This window comes from Eucyclogobius newberryi, unplaced genomic scaffold, assembly GCF_026437365.1.
Source record: "Eucyclogobius newberryi isolate DKJ021-1_F unplaced genomic scaffold, fEucNew1.0.hap1 SCAF_13, whole genome shotgun sequence".
In the NCBI taxonomy this organism is placed as follows: domain Eukaryota; kingdom Metazoa; phylum Chordata; class Actinopteri; order Gobiiformes; family Gobiidae; genus Eucyclogobius; species Eucyclogobius newberryi.
Window position 1 is genome coordinate 18841287 of NW_027315757.1, and position 16097 is coordinate 18857383.

The 16097-nt window shown below is 44.0% G+C and overlaps 1 protein-coding gene across 1 annotated transcript; it reads left to right on the forward strand.

Annotated features, from left to right (window-relative positions):
- Positions 1-3342: 3342 nt before the first annotated feature.
- Positions 3343-15885, forward strand: LOC140358139 (E3 ubiquitin-protein ligase TRIM7-like). Its single transcript, XM_072442814.1, has 13 exons — positions 3343-3467; positions 4919-5213; positions 5273-5439; positions 6938-7042; positions 7327-7422; positions 8144-8377; positions 8507-8684; positions 8957-9058; positions 9156-9182; positions 9318-9344; positions 9529-9704; positions 15157-15312; positions 15430-15885. Exons 1-13 carry the CDS (start codon positions 3354-3356, stop codon positions 15619-15621), a joined length of 1869 nt encoding a protein of 622 aa, XP_072298915.1. The 5' UTR covers positions 3343-3353; the 3' UTR covers positions 15622-15885.
- Positions 15886-16097: the final 212 nt, after the last annotated feature.

Genomic DNA, 16097 nt, shown 5'->3' on the forward strand with positions numbered 1-16097 from the left:
TTGTATATGACACATTTAAACATCACTACATTGGATTTGTTTACAGTTGTGTGCCCCGCCCATAGCCACGCCCCCCTGCGGAATCTGCTCCAACCTGCTGCACCTGCAACACCTGTCAGTCACATGACCTGTGTGCAGCTGGAGACACAGGTCTAATGCAGAACTAAAGTAGGTCTAAAACAGGACTCAAGTAGGTCTAAAGCTGGACTAAAACAGGACTAAAGCAGGACTAAAACAGGACTAAAGCAGGTCTAATGCAGAACTAAAGTAGGTCTAAAACAGGTCTAAAGTAGGTCTAAAGCAGGACTAAAACAGGACTAAAACAGGACTCAAGTAGGTCTAAAGCTGGACTAAAACAGGACTAAAGCAGGACTAAAACAGGACTAAAGCAGGTCTAATGCAGAACTAAAGTAGGTCTAAAACAGGTCTAAAGTAGGTCTAAAGCAGGACTAAAACAGGACTAAAACAGGACTCAAGTAGGTCTAAAGCAGGACTAAAACAGGACTAAAGTAGGTCTAAAGTAGGTCTAAAGCGGGACTAAAACAGGACTCAAGTCCTACTTGAGTCTGTTCTGAAGTTCTTTTCAAACTTTCTGAAGCTGAAGATCTTCATTTGAAAGGTATTTATTTTCCCACACGTCTTTAACACTTCTCTCTCTTCTTCTCTCTCTTGTCGTCACTTTTCTTTATTTGAGACCGGGACAGTTTCACTACATTCACCTCATCAGGAGGGATTGTCCCGGGCGCAGCTCAAGTGCGCATCGTTCCTGGGCATCTGATGTTATTTAGAGGAAGAGGAAACCCACGCAGACACGGGCAGAACATGCAAACTCCATGCAGAAAGGCTCCGAGCCCTGGACAAGCACTAACCGCTGCACTAGCATGCTGTTTACCTCTCTCCATCCCTCTCCTCTCTCTTTTCTTCCCTCTCTTCTCGTACCTTCTTTCCCTCCTCCTCTCCCACTCATTCTCTCTTTTCTCCCCCAGCTCTCTCTCCTCTGTCTTTCCTCTATCTCTTTTACCTCTCTCCTCCTTCCTTTCTTCTCCTTTCTCTCTCTCTCTTATCTTCTCCCTTTCACCTGTCTCCTCCTTCTCCCTCTTTCTCCTCTCATCCCTTTCTCCCTCTATTCTCTCTCTCTCCTCTCTCTTTCACCTCTCACCTCCTTCTCCCTCTCTTCTCTCTCTTTCACCTCCTTCTCCCTCTCTTCTCTCTCTTTCACCTCTCACCTCCTTCTCCCTCTCTTCTCTCTCTTTCACCTCTCACCTCCTTCTCCCTCTCCTCCCCCTCTTCTCTCTCACCTCCTTCTCCCTCTCCTCCCTCTCTTTCACCTCTCACCTCCTTCTCCCTCTCCTCTCTCTTTCACCTCCTTCTCCCTCTCTTCTCTCTCTTTCACCTCTCACCTCCTTCTCCCTCTCACCTCTCACCTCCTTCTCCCTCTCCTCCCTCTCTTTCACCTCTCACCTCCTTCTCCCTCTCTTTCACCTCTCACCTCCTTCTCCTCCCTCTCTTTCACCTCCTTCTCCCTCTCTTACCTCTCACCTCCCACTGAATCTGAGGCTTTTATTGTGACATTCTGAGGTGAATTCTAGTTCTCATTATGTTCCACTCAAACTTCTGGAAACAAGACCGAGTTTAACATGTTTTTCTTTTAAAGTTAAAAGGTAAGTTCTTGTCTTGGCATTCGATTCATAATAAAAATGAGTCCTCTAAGCCCCGCCCCTATACACCCGAGGCCCCGCCCCTCACACCTGAACCTGGTCAGACACTCGGATGCAGAGCTGGACCAAAACCTGGACTTTAGCCGGGCTTTTCTGTGGTAGGATTTCACGTCTGATGCACAAGAGCGATGTATCATACTTTTGAAGATGTGTCAAATCCAGAATGTTGTTCTCAACAGAAACGACAATATAAAGTAGTATTCCTGCACTTAAGTGTTTAAATTTACAAAGCAATTCACTTTTTGTGTTAATGTTGAACCACAACATTTCCACATTCTGTCACATTTCATCACGTTTTGTTATATTTTGTTATATTTTGTCACAATTTCTCTCGTTCAGTCTCCTTCTTGTCTCCTCCTTCATGTCTCCTCCTTCATGTCTCCTCCTTCATGTCTCCTCCTTCATGTCTCCTCCTTCATGTCTCCTCCTTCATGTCTCCTCCTTCATGTCTACTCCTTCATGTCTACTCCTTACCTTAGAGTCTCCTCCATCGTGTCTCCTTAGTCTCCTTAGAGTCTCCTTCGTGTCTCCTTCGTGTCTCCTTAGAGTCTCCTTCGTGTCTCCTTAGAGTCTCCTTAGAGTCTCCTTAGAGTCTCCTTAGAGTCTCCTTAGAGTCTCCTCCTTTGTGTCTCCTTAGTCTCCTCCTTCATGTCTCCTTGTCTCGTTTGTGTGTCAGCTGAAAGAAGCTGTGCAGAAATGTCTTTTTGAGGGTTTGTCTCGAGTCGAGTCGGCAGAAAACTAATTGACGTCTTTAGCAACACCAGACTATATTTTTCTGAAGGGGATTCTTGGATTACAGAAACACAGCAAACTCCACCTGAACCAGATTTGGATGTATTTAACAATCGTCCTTTTGTGCCACCACTTTTTCAATTGTAGGGAAAAAAGATTTCTCCGTTCATTTATACTGATAGAGGAATTGTTAAACTTGTCTTCAACTATTGTACTTCTAGGAGAACGACTGGATTTAGATCATTCTAATGTAATATAATCCATGTTTCCCTTTGTCTGGTTCAGTCGTAACGTGTGTGTCTTAAGTCTCTGGTCTGGTCCGTTTCTTGGATCCAAAGTGGACCCTGAGAGGTTCTAGCTCCCAAAGCCTGTTCTCTTTGGCTCCAGGTGGACTTTAGCTCAGGAGGAGCTCCACAGCCAGATGATTGGACCAGAGAGAACGCAGACTCAGACCAAACTAATACAGCAAAATATAATCTCTTCTAACTCTGACTTTATCTTGTGATAAAGCACCGTATTTCCACTGATTATAACTTGTATGTTGAGCCTTAGCAAAACAAAACTAGCAAAGCACGTTAGCAACAGCTGTTTCCTGTTTATCGACGCACGGCACTCGCTTTGTCAAGAGCCATGATATGATATTTCCAGGTCATAATGTGTCTGACATGATCCAAAGTCAAAGCATGACATAAAGACAGGTTCAAACTCAGAGGCTTTGCAGAGAAGTCAAAGAAATGAGGCAAAACTGTTCCTGTTCACGCTAGCTGAAGAGTGACCCGAGGAGTGACCCGAGGAGTGAACAGAGGAGTGACCTGTGACCCGAGGAGTGACCCGAGGAGTGACCCGAGGAGTGACCAGAGGAGTGACCAGAGGAGTGAGGAGTGACCTGTGACCTGAGTCCGGATGGCAGAGTCTGATGACCCGGAGCTCTTCTCGGAGCAGGAGCTGACCTGCTCCATCTGTTTGGATCTGTTTAACCAGCCGGTGTCCACGCCCTGCGGACACAACTATTGCCAGGTACAAATACTGTTATTTTTCCTGCTACTGTAAATACTGCTACTGCTGTGGGGCTGGTACGTGACAATGACGTCAGTCTGACTTTAGGGCCTTAGAGCTTTGCAAAGACGAGCAGATTAACCAACATTAACTTCTTTGTCCAATGGACTTCCAGCCACTTCATTACAGTTTTTGGCTCATTTTGATGCTTTTTAACCTGCTTTAGGATTTTGAATGAAGCTGATTTTGAAATTTAAATCTATAAAAATATCTGGTATTGTGGTATTCTGGAATGGCCTTCACTGTGTCTGGGTCTTCACTGTGCATCATTTCTCTCTGTCACACACAACTCTCATCTCCAGAATAGATTGTACATGGGGACGAGACAGACATAGGCACAATGGACTTAAGTGACCTTTACTGTAGACTCGGAGGTAAAACGAAGATATTATGAGTTTAGATCACACTTTTTTGTTATTTGCCAGGAAACTTTGAAAACAAGCTGAAAATGAAAACATAAAAATACGAGAAGAGACCAAATACAATGGTCATTTAATTCCTTCGAGAAAAAACCTTTGTCTAAAATCTCAAGAGATAAAGAAGATGAAACAAATAATTTTCTTGACATCCTCAATCAGCCTGTTAAAGCTTTAAAAGAGAAACACTTTTCTGCTTTTAACTGGGCCCATCAAATCTCTTACACCTAAAGAAGGGACGGACCGACTGGAGTGTGCCACATATTCTGAATGTCGTGTATAATAATAATGTACACATGATGTATACCTCCATTATGTCAAAATAATGGAACAAATACTCCCAAATTTAAGTCGCAATGATCAGACCATACACAAGATGACACAAGACGACCTTTACACGTAGTGTCAGTCCAATGTCTGGATTCAAATTAAATTTACAAAAAAACCTGACATTGTCTCTTTCTGGTGACTTATTTGACCTTTAAAAATGGACTTTATCCTCTACTTAAGTCTACGTTGTAACTATAAAAATGAATGTTCTGCCCAGATTTCTCTATCTGTTCCACATTCTTTCCATCCCAAACCGGTTGTTTGATGAGTGGAATAAATCACTCAAGATTTGTTTGGCAAGGGAAAAAAAAACATGTATCTGGTTCAAAATTCTACAATTCTAAAAAGAAAAGGGAGGTTGGGATTTGCCTTATCTGAAAAAAGACTTGACTTCAGCTCAAATCAGAGCGTTGCTGCACTGGTTTGATCCAGAAAATGAAGCTCAGTGTATTAAATATTGAGAGCAACGCGGTGCCTGAAGTCCACTGGCCCTACTGGCAGACGACAAACGGTTGAGTCGGAAGTGGAAAGCAAACTCGGAAAGAACTAATCAAAACATACAAACTAAACTAAATCTAAAATCCTAAACTGGTTTGCGTGTGATCAAAGTTTTGCACCAGGCGTGTATCGGCGGTTACTCTCTCTCTCTCTCTCTCTCTCTTCCAGGCGTGTATCGGCGGTTACTGGGCGTCGGCCGCCGTTTGCACGTGTCCGCTGTGTAAGCGGCAGTTCGACGAGCGCCCCCTGCTGTCGGTGAACCGCGTCTTCGCCGCCATCGCAGACAAATTCAAACTGAAACGTTATGGCATCGGCCCGAGTCCGAGCGCCACAAACCCATTCGCGTCTGCGCTGGGGGCGGAGGCTGCCGGAGCGGAGGGGGAGTGGTCAGCGGAGAAGGGGGTGGGGTTTGACCTGGAGCGCGTAAAGCTCGGCGAGACGGTGTGGTGCGACGTGTGCACAGGTGAGTCTCTGAGGCCGTAAGAACATTTGTGTGGAGTGTAAATGTTGTGGTGGTCTCAGGTCAGAAGCAGCCGGCCGTCAGCTCCTGCCTCACGTGCACCGCCTCGTACTGCTCGGTGCACGTGGCCCCGCACCGCACCACCGCCTTCTACGCCTCGCACACTCTGCTCCACCCCCAGGAGGCGCTGAAGGGCCGCACCTGCCAGCAGCACCACCGCATGCTGGAGGTACTGGCATCTGCTCATCCTCTGCATCCTCTGCTCATCCTCTGTCATCTGCTCATCCTCTGCTCATCTTCTGTCATCTGCTCATCCCCTGTGTCATCTGCTCATCCTCTGTGTCATCTGCTCATCCTCTGCATCATCTGCTCATCCTCTGCATCATCTGCTCATCTTCTGCTCATCCTCTGTGTCATCTGCTCATCCTCTGTGTCATCTGCTCATCCTCTGTGTCATCTGCTCATCCTCTGCATCCTCTGCTCATCTTCTGTCATCTGCTCATCCCCTGTGTCATCTGCTCATCCTCTGCATCATCTGCTCATCCTCTGCGTCATCTGCTCATCTTCTGCTCATCCTCTGCGTCATCTGCTCATCTTCTGCTCATCCTCTGTGTCATCTGCTCATCCTCTGTGTCATCTGCTCATCCTCTGTGTCATCTGCTCATCCTCTGTGTCATCTGCTCATCCTCTGTCATCTGCTCATCCTCTGCATCCTCTGCTCATCTTCTGTCATCTGCTCATCCCCTGTGTCATCTGCTCATCCTCTGCATCATCTGCTCATCCTCTGCATCATCTGTTCATCCTCTGCGTCATCTGCTCATCTTCTGCTCATCCTCTGCGTCATCTGCTCATCTTCTGCTCATCCTCTGCGCCATCTGCTCATCTTCTGCTCATCCTCTGCGTCATCTGCTCATCTTCTGCTCATCCTCGGCGTCATCTGCTCATCTTCTGCTCATCCTCTGTGTCATCTGCTCATCCTCTGTGTCATCTGCTCATCCTCTGCATCATCTGCTCATCCTCTGCTCCTTTACAAGTCCAAAGTCAAATCATTATTTTTAACCAACATCGAGACTTTTTACACATTTTTTACCAAATAAAGGTGTAAATATGTGACTGAAGCTTCTACAAAGAGAATAATTATGAATATTATTGATCAAAATCTAAAATAGTTTTATTCTTTTGGACATTTTTTAGCTTATGTCATGATTTTCATGGATAAAATTATTGCGATTAACAACAATATCACAATAATTATTCAAATTGCTGACAGTTAAAACTAATTGATATTTGTAATTTAAATGTTTGAGGTTAAATGTTTAAACAAATATAGAAATGTACTTTGCTTCTAATGAAAACTACAAGAATCTAGAGGATTTCTGCACATTCTTGTTGAATTACACAAATGCTCAAACAGCGGTTATTGTTTACCTTATGACAATATATTTTTATTGCTATAATCGGCCTCACTGTCTTTGTTATAACGGTCTTTTCGTGTAAGTTTTACTCTGATTAGTCCAAACATTAACATTAATTGTTGGAGTCGTACGTCTTGACTCTGTTTCATCAATGATACACGTTTCATAAATATTCTCTTACACATGTTCACAATATTTACACCTTTATTTGGATAACAATGTATTCAAAAAGTCTCAATGTTCAATAGAAATAATAATTTGAGGTGGAACACTGTGATAATGTTCAGTTGTGGCTCTAATCTTCATCTTCAGGTTTTCTGTCGCACGTGTCAGCGCTGCATCTGTGCCATTTGTGTTTTGGCGGAACATCGGACTCACAACACTGTGTCTGTGCAGACAGAGCGCCTCAGCAAACAGGTGTGTGTGTCTGTGTCTGTGTCTCTGTCTGTGTCTGTCATAGTCATATATATAATTTACATATGTCTGTCTGTGCAAACGGAGCGAAGTGTGTAAATATGTTAAATATGAACCCATATTGTGCATGTGTTTGTGAGCCAAGAATGTCTTTAGGGGTCGTCTTTAGGTGGTCTTTAGGTTGTCAAACCCTTGTGTATTTTTACGACCAAATGGCTCGCATCGGCCCTAGGTTCTGGTTCTGGTTCCGGGAGTATTTCACACAGTTGTGTGTTTGTGTTGTTCAGAAACAAGTGTCGAGGACGGAGCAGGAGGTCGTGACGAGGATCAAACAGAAGGAGCTGCGTCTGAATGAACTGAGACGGAAACTGGACTCGGTCAAGGTCAGGATCACATAAAAGAATAAAAAAAAACTACTGGGGGAAAAAAATACTCGCCAACTGTTTGAGTAAAATGCTCAATGTTTGACAAAAGTGTAGTTAATTGTAGGTTTTTATTTGCAATTATACCTGAAATTACAGATGAAGGAGTCCCTTACCCTGGCACCGCTTTGTTTCTTTTTGCTGCTGTGAGGCCTGTACAGGAACCTGTGGCACAACATTAATCTCAATATATTTCCAGTGAGTTTCATATTCTGGGTTTCTTCACTACAGCAACGCTCTGATTTGAGCTGAAATAAAGAAAGACGAGGCCTCCTTATATACACCCGTATATAATATATATATATATATATATATATATATATATATATATATTGCCATACCACGTAATCCTTCTTCCAGCGTTGCATCAATGAAATTTCCCCATGTGGGACAATAAAGGAATATCTTATCTTATCTTATTAACATCGAGCTCTCGAGCTTCAGAGAAAATAAGTTCTACACAGATAAAAAAAAGCCGTTTTCAGGCCCAGGGAATCGGTGCATTGTTGACCTGGTTATGTGAACATTGGACATTATACACAAAAAAAAAGTGTTTGAGCGACAAGACTTTTCAGGAAGTGCCATTACAGCAGAAGTGGCAATACGTGGGAAAAGTGGGCTCTCCCTTCCTCTCCTCTGATTGGCTCTCCCCTCCTCTCCTCTGATTGGCTCTCCTCCTCAGTCTTACGCAGATGGCGAGAGCTCTGAAGTCGACCGACTCCTGGACGCTGTGGTCCAGGCCGTGGACCGGGTCAGAACTCAGGTTGTGGGCGGGATCCAGGACCAGCTCGATGCAGTGATGTCACACGGGGCAGAGCTAACGCAGAGGCTGGAGGCGGAGCTTGACGACCTGAACCAAAAACGAACTGAACTGGAAACTGTGGCCACAAGTCAAGACCACATCCGCTTTCTTCAAGTGAGTCCTGGTTTAGACCTGGTTTAGTCCTGGTTTAGTCCTGGTTTAGACCAGGTTTAGTCCTGGTTTAGTTCTGGTTTAGTCCTGGTTTAGACCTGGTTTAGTCCATGTCCTGGTCTGGTGTTACAGAGTGTGGATGCAGCGGCGCCCCCTGCAGACTCAGATGAGGAGGACGAGGAGCCCTTCTCTCTTCAGTTCCATCTCTCTGACGTGAAGTCGACGCTGATGCAGGTCAGAGACAAGATTGCCGACGTCCGGATGGTCCCGGTCCAGACCCGAGACCAGGGACGTGACTCGTACGGCTCCAGTGAGTCCGCTTTTTCTCATTTCTTTGTCTTCTCTGCAAAGCCTCTATGTTTGAACCTCTCTTTATGTCATGCTTTGACTTTGGATCATGTTAGACACATTATGACCTGGAAATATCATATTTTGACTCTTGACAAAGCGAGTGCCGTGCGTCGATAAACAGCTGTTGCTAACTAAATTAATTTTACTTTTTAATTGTACTCGTAGTGAACTTCAGCTGCCCTCCCTGTGTGTCAGATTGCCTCAGATGCCCTCCCTCTCTCTCTTTTTCAGTTCCAGCTCCTCTTCCTCTGTCAGAACTCGCTGCTGCTGAGAGTATGATGAGTCTGAGAGGAAGCTCGTCCAGCCTCAGGCACAGCCACTGGAACGTCAAAGGTACAAACTGGACCTGGACCCGGGTCTGGGTCTGGACCCGGGTCTGGGTCTGGACCAGTGTTGGACTTTGAGAGTTTAATTCCTTGTTGTTTTTCAGACGTGAAGAAGACCAAAGCGATCACAGGTCAGTCTCAACACAGAATGTGATTTGATATCATTAAACTCGGTTGCTTAGTTACAGTCGCACTTATAAATGTTTATGACATTTCAAATCCAAATTTTACAAACTGTTACTTTAAAAAATGTGTCTTTTCTACAGGACACAAGAAAGCCAAAGTTTACATGGGTGAGTCCTGTTCCCCTGGAGACCAGAATCTCTCCTCTCTCCCCCCTCTTTCCTCCCCTCTCCTCCTCCCCCCCTCTCCTCCCTCTAACCTCTCTCCCCTCTCCCCCCCTCCCTCTCTCTCCTCCCCCTCTCCTCTCTCCTCTCTCTCCTCTCCCCTCTAACCTCTCTGCCCCTCCCCCCTCAGAGGACGTGGTCCTGAACCCCATCTCGGCGTACCCGTTCCTGATTCTGTCTGAAGATCGGAAACAGGTGAAACGCGGCGAGAAGCTCCAGTTTTACCGGAACAGTCCTCAGCGCTTCGACGTCTGGTCCTGCGTCACAGCCAAAGAGGGCTACGCCGCCGGACGCCACTACTGGGAGGTACGGCAGGGCATCTGACACACCTTGACCATTTATCCTCTTATGCCTCTTAAAGTCTCAGTGTGTCACTTTCTGAGGTGTTCAGTCGCTCTTGGTTCCATGGAAATAGAAAGTTAAAACTGAAGATTCTCGGTGGAGATAAGTTTAATGCCAAACTGTGGAATATTACAGCCACAGAACAACATTTCCATGGAAACAAGCAGGACAAGTACGAGTCAGGTTTGTGAAGAGGCAAGCCGGCACATAGCGAGGAAGCTGAGCATTTTCAATACAACAAAAATATCCCAAATGAAAAAAAAATAAATAATGTTACACAATTGGGCTTTAATTACTTTGATGATTGGACTTTTTTGTTTCTTTTTACAGTGGTGAAGTAAACGAAACACATCTTCATAATTCTGCCTTATTACAACATAAATATGAAACTTTAAAAACTTTCATCTTACAATTTTATGACCCTGTTTTAACTTTATTTTCAGTTCAGATTTAGCTGCTCCCTCTAGAGCAGAGGTGTCAAACTCATTTTGGGCCACGGACCGAATTTCGACGCTCAGGCTGGGTCGCGGGCCCAACATAACGTAAAACATTAAACAATAAAAAAAATATAACAAACAAATAGCTTTATATAGCCTACACTGTTTTTCAAGCAATTACTGGATCAATTAAAATAAATTACAAACTCGTTTGTTCTCATAAACTGAAATATATTAAGAAAAACAAGTAATTTCACCAACACTGTGCTTCAGTTTATGAGCATCACAACTTCAGATCTACAGAGATAAACATTTAGTCTATTAAATATTGTTAAATAGGTATTTGGAACTGAAAAAAAAAAAAATTTGAATTTATAACAAAATAAACTTCTCAAGATTTAAAAAACCTTTTAAATGTACTAACTAACATTTCCACGTCTGTGTAGTTCTCTGTAGTTCTCTGTTGTCATCTGTAGTTCTCTGTAGTTATCTATAGTTCTCTGTTGTCATCTGTAGTTCTCTGTAGTCATCTGTAGTTCTCTGTAGTTCTCTGTAGTTCTCTGTTGTCCTCTGTAGTTCTCTGTAGTTCTCTGTAGTCATCTGTAGTTCTCTGTAGTCATCTGTAGTTCTCTGTAGTCATCTGTAGTTCTCTGTAGTCCTCTGTAGTTCTGTTGTCCTCTGTTGTCCTCTGTAGTTCTCTGTAGTCATCTGTAGTTCTCTGTTGTCCTCTGTAGTTCTCTGTAGTCATCTGTAGTTCTCTGTCATCTGTAGTTCTCTGTAGTCATCTGTAGTTCTCTGTAGTTCTCTGTAGTTCTCTGTAGTTCTCTGTAGTTCTCTGTAGTTCTCTGTTGTCCTCTGTAGTTCTCTGTAGTCATCTGTAGTTCTCTGTAGTCATCTGTAGTTCTCTGTTGTCCTCTGTAGTTCTCTGTAGTCCTCTGTAGTTCTCTGTTGTCATCTGTTGTCCTCTGTAGTCATCTGTAGTTCTGTTGTCCTCTGTAGTTCTCTGTAGTCCTCTGTTGTCCTCTGTAGTTCTCTGTAGTTCTCTGTAGTCATCTGTAGTTCTCTGTAGTCCTCTGTAGTTCTCTGTTGTCCTCTGTAGTTCTCTGTAGTTCTCTGTTGTCCTCTGTAGTTCTCTGTAGTTCTCTGTTGTCCTCTGTAGTTCTCTGTTGTCCTCTGTAGTTCTCTGTAGTTCTCTGTTGTCCTCTGTAGTTCTCTGTAGTTCTCTGTAGTCCTCTGTAGTTCTGTTGTCCTCTGTAGTTCTCTGTAGTTCTCTGTAGTTCTCTGTTGTCCTCTGTAGTTCTCTGTAGTTCTCTGTAGTTCTCTGTAGTTCTCTGTAGTCATCTCTAGTTCTCTGTAGTCATCTCTAGTTCTCTGTAGTCATCTCTAGTTCTCTGTAGTCATCTCTAGTTCTCTGTAGTCCTCTCTAGTTCTCTGTAGTCATCTCTAGTTCTCTGTAGTCCTCTCTAGTTCTCTGTAGTCATCTCTAGTTCTCTCTAGTCATCTGTAGTTCTCTGTAGTTCTCTGTTGACATGTAGTTCTCTGTAGTTCTCTGTAGTTCTCTGTTGTCCTCTGTAGTTCTCTGTAGTCATCTCTAGTTCTCTGTAGTCATCTCTAGTTCTCTGTTGTCATGTAGTTCTCTGTAGTTCTCTGTTGTCATGTAGTTCTCTGTAGTTCTCTGTTGTCATGTAGTTCTCTGTAGTTCTCTGTAGTTCTCTGTAGTCCTCTGTAGTTCTCTGTAGTTCTCTGTAGTTCTCTGTAGTTCTCTGTTGTCCTCTGTAGTTCTCTGTAGTTCTGTTGTCCTCTGTAGTTCTCTGTAGTTCTGTAGTCCTCTGTAGTTCTGTTGTCCTCTGTAGTTCTCTGTTGTCCTCTGTAGTCCTCTGTAGTTCTGTTGTCCTCTGTAGTTCTCTGTAGTTCTCTGTAGTTCTCTGTTGTCCTCTGTAGTTCTCTGTAGTTCTCTGTTGTCCTCTGTAGTCCTCTGTAGTTCTCTGTTGTCCTCTGTTGTCCTCTGTAGTTCTCTGTCATCTGTAGTTCTCTGTAGTTCTCTGTTGTCCTCTGTAGTTCTCTGTAGTCATCTGTAGTTCTCTGTAGTTCTGTTGTCCTCTGTTGTCCTCTGTTGTCCTCTGTAGTCCTCTGTAGTTCTCTGTAGTTCTCTGTAGTCCTCTGTAGTTCTCTGTTGTCCTCTGTAGTTCTCTGTAGTTCTCTGTTGTCCTCTGTAGTTCTCTGTAGTTCTCTGTTGTCCTCTGTAGTTCTCTGTTGTCCTCTGTAGTTCTCTGTAGTTCTCTGTAGTCCTCTGTAGTTCTGTTGTCCTCTGTAGTTCTCTGTAGTTCTCTGTTGTCCTCTGTAGTTCTCTGTAGTTCTCTGTTGTCCTCTGTAGTCCTCTGTAGTTCTCTGTTGTCCTCTGTAGTCCTCTGTAGTTCTCTGTTGTCCTCTGTAGTCCTCTGTAGTTCTCTGTTGTCCTCTGTAGTTCTCTGTTGTCCTCTGTTGTCCTCTGTAGTTCTCTGTAGTTCTCTGTAGTCCTCTGTAGTTCTGTTGTCCTCTGTAGTTCTCTGTAGTTCTCTGTTGTCCTCTGTAGTCCTCTGTAGTTCTGTTGTCCTCTGTAGTTCTCTGTAGTTCTCTGTTGTCCTCTGTAGTTCTCTGTTGTCCTCTGTAGTCCTCTGTAGTTCTCTGTTGTCCTCTGTAGTTCTCTGTTGTCCTCTGTAGTTCTCTGTTGTCCTCTGTAGTTCTCTGTAGTTCTGTTGTCCTCTGTAGTTCTCTGTAGTTCTCTGTAGTCCTCTGTAGTTCTGTTGTCCTCTGTAGTTCTCTGTTGTCCTCTGTAGTCCTCTGTAGTTCTGTTGTCCTCTGTAGTTCTCTGTAGTTCTCTGTTGTCCTCTGTAGTTCTCTGTAGTTCTCTGTTGTCCTCTGTAGTCCTCTGTAGTTCTCTGTTGTCCTCTGTAGTTCTCTGTTGTCCTCTGTAGTTCTCTGTCATCTGTAGTTCTCTGTAGTTCTCTGTTGTCCTCTGTAGTTCTCTGTAGTCATCTGTAGTTCTCTGTAGTTCTGTTGTCCTCTGTTGTCCTCTGTTGTCTTCTGTAGTCCTCTGTAGTTCTCTGTAGTTCTCTGTAGTCCTCTGTAGTTCTCTGTTGTCCTCTGTAGTTCTCTGTAGTTCTCTGTTGTCCTCTGTAGTTCTCTGTTGTCCTCTGTAGTTCTCTGTAGTCCTCTGTAGTTCTGTTGTCCTCTGTAGTTCTCTGTTGTCCTCTGTAGTTCTCTGTAGTTCTCTGTTGTCCTCTGTAGTCCTCTGTAGTTCTCTGTTGTCCTCTGTAGTCCTCTGTAGTTCTCTGTTGTCCTCTGTAGTCCTCTGTAGTTCTCTGTTGTCCTCTGTAGTTCTCTGTTGTCCTCTGTAGTTCTCTGTAGTTCTCTGTAGTCCTCTGTAGTTCTGTTGTCCTCTGTAGTTCTCTGTAGTTCTCTGTTGTCCTCTGTAGTCCTCTGTAGTTCTGTTGTCCTCTGTAGTTCTCTGTAGTTCTCTGTTGTCCTCTGTAGTTCTCTGTTGTCCTCTGTAGTTCTCTGTAGTTCTCTGTTGTCCTCTGTAGTCCTCTGTAGTTCTCTGTTGTCCTCTGTAGTTCTCTGTTGTCCTCTGTAGTTCACTGTAGTTCTGTTGTCCTCTGTAGTTCTCTGTAGTTCTCTGTAGTTCTGTTGTCCTCTGTAGTTCTCTGTAGTTCTCTGTTGTCCTCTGTAGTTCTCTGTTGTCCTCTGTAGTTCTCTGTAGTTCTCTGTAGTCCTCTGTAGTTCTGTTGTCCTCTTTAGTTCTCTGTAGTTCTCTGTTGTCCTCTGTAGTCCTCTGTAGTTCTGTTGTCCTCTGTAGTTCTCTGTAGTTCTATGTTGTCCTCTGTAGTCCTCTGTAGTTCTCTGTTGTCCTCTGTAGTTCTCTGTAGTTCTCTGTAGTTCTCTGTTGTCCTCTGTAGTTCTCTGTAGTTCTCTGTTGTCCTCTGTAGTCCTCTGTAGTTCTCTGTTGTCCTCTGTAGTTCTCTGTAGTTCTCTGTAGTTCTCTGTAGTTCTCTGTAGTTCTCTGTAGTTCTCTGTAGTCATCTTTTCACCTGAACTGACTCACCACTAAATACAAACACACGTTTAAGGAGGTTAAGTTACACCTCTGGCCTTGAAAATATAGAATAAGTGCATGAGCCACAGTGTTCCATCAAACCAAAGTCTTTTGTCAAATTGTGGGCCAAATATTAGGTACAAAATAAAACAATAAAAAATATAAGAAATAAATAGCTTTTTTACAGCCGTAATAGTTGTGGAGACTTTTGCACAAATGTGTCCATATTCATGTAGCAGCAGGAACAGGAACATGGACTTTTGATGTGATTTCTGATGTGAAATGTTCATATCACAGACATGTTTCTGCTCAAACTCAATATGAGCTCGCTATTTTCATAGTTTAAGCTGATTTAAGCTGATCTTAGTGACACATTATTCATGTAGTGACTCAAATGAGGTCATTGTGTTTGTGTTCAGTCACATTAGTGTGGACACAGTCATGTTCATACTTTATTACACGCTGACCTGTGTTTTTACCTGTGGCTTCTGATCTGTCCAGGTTTGTAGAGGATGTTTTCCTCACAGCATCATCACAGAAGTTAGTTTTCTTGTTGTTAGCTCCACTTTTAGCACAACTCTAACATCCACAAGTACAGCGTAAGTGCTGTAAAGTGCGCAAACGCGTGTCTTACTTCTCTCTGCACTTCTCCCTCCGCAGTACACACGGCAGTGAAGAGCCGCGCGGGAGGGGCGGCCACCAGCGGCATTGTGGGAAGTGTAGTTTTAGGGCTAACAACGGTTATGGAAGTAACTACGGTTCTATGAACGAAAAAAATATATAATTTTTTTAAAATATTAATTCAAAATGTTCGGCGGGCCGGATTAAAACGTTTGGCAGGCCGGATGTTTGACACCCCTGCTCTAGTGCTATTATATGGATCTGACAGGGCATCTGACTCTTTCAGGTGTTTGTGGGTGAGAATAAAGACTGGAAAGTGGGCGTGATCTCTGAAACAGCGCAGAGGAAGGGTCTGTTCGACATGAGTCCTCCAAACGGATACCACGCCCTCTGGTGGAGTGGAGGACAACTGCGGGCGCTCACAGCCCCTCCCCTCACCAAGGTATGACCCCTCCCCCCTCTTTGTCAAGGTATGACTCCTCCCCTTTCCCCTCCCTCTCTTTGTCTCCTCCCCTGTCGCGCTCTCTCTCCTGACGCCCCTGTCGCTCTCTCCTGACAGGTGAAAATCCCCCCGAAGCTGCGGCAGGTCGGTGTGTTCTTGGACCAGGACTTGGGCCAGGTCTCGTTCTTTAACGCCAAAACAGGTTCTGAGATCTACAGTTTCAACCACGGCGCAGAGTTCAGCGAGAGAATGCTCCCCCTGCTGGGCACCAGCGATAAAGAGGTGCCCCTGGTACTCATGAGCCTGTAGACCGGGTCCAGGACCACCTGTAGACCGGGTCCTGTGGGACTAAACCGGGACTAAACTGAGACTAAACCTGTGCAGTTGTAAATGTTAGTTGTATTTTTTATTGAAATCGTTTTTTTAATGAGTGCTCCTGGTGCATTCTGGGAGATGACGTCTGTGTGACTGATCTGAGCGTTGTCATGTGACCTGTGCCAGCCAATCAGAGCGTCTGGTTTTATGTGTAAGAAAATGAAACACTAAATGTTAATAAAACTCTTTTCCTCTGCATTTGTTCTTCACTTCGTCTTCAGTTTTGAGACGGCGCTGTAGAAAGTGAAACCAGAACCTTGTTTTTGTTTGCTCTAATTTTAACTAAATGGTTTCTAAATCTGATCCTGAATGTGAAATAATATGTTTAAAAATAATATATAATATAATTCTACCTGTCCATGTTCAAAGACCTGATCTTAAACTTTTCCTAAACCAAATCCTCTCCTCAA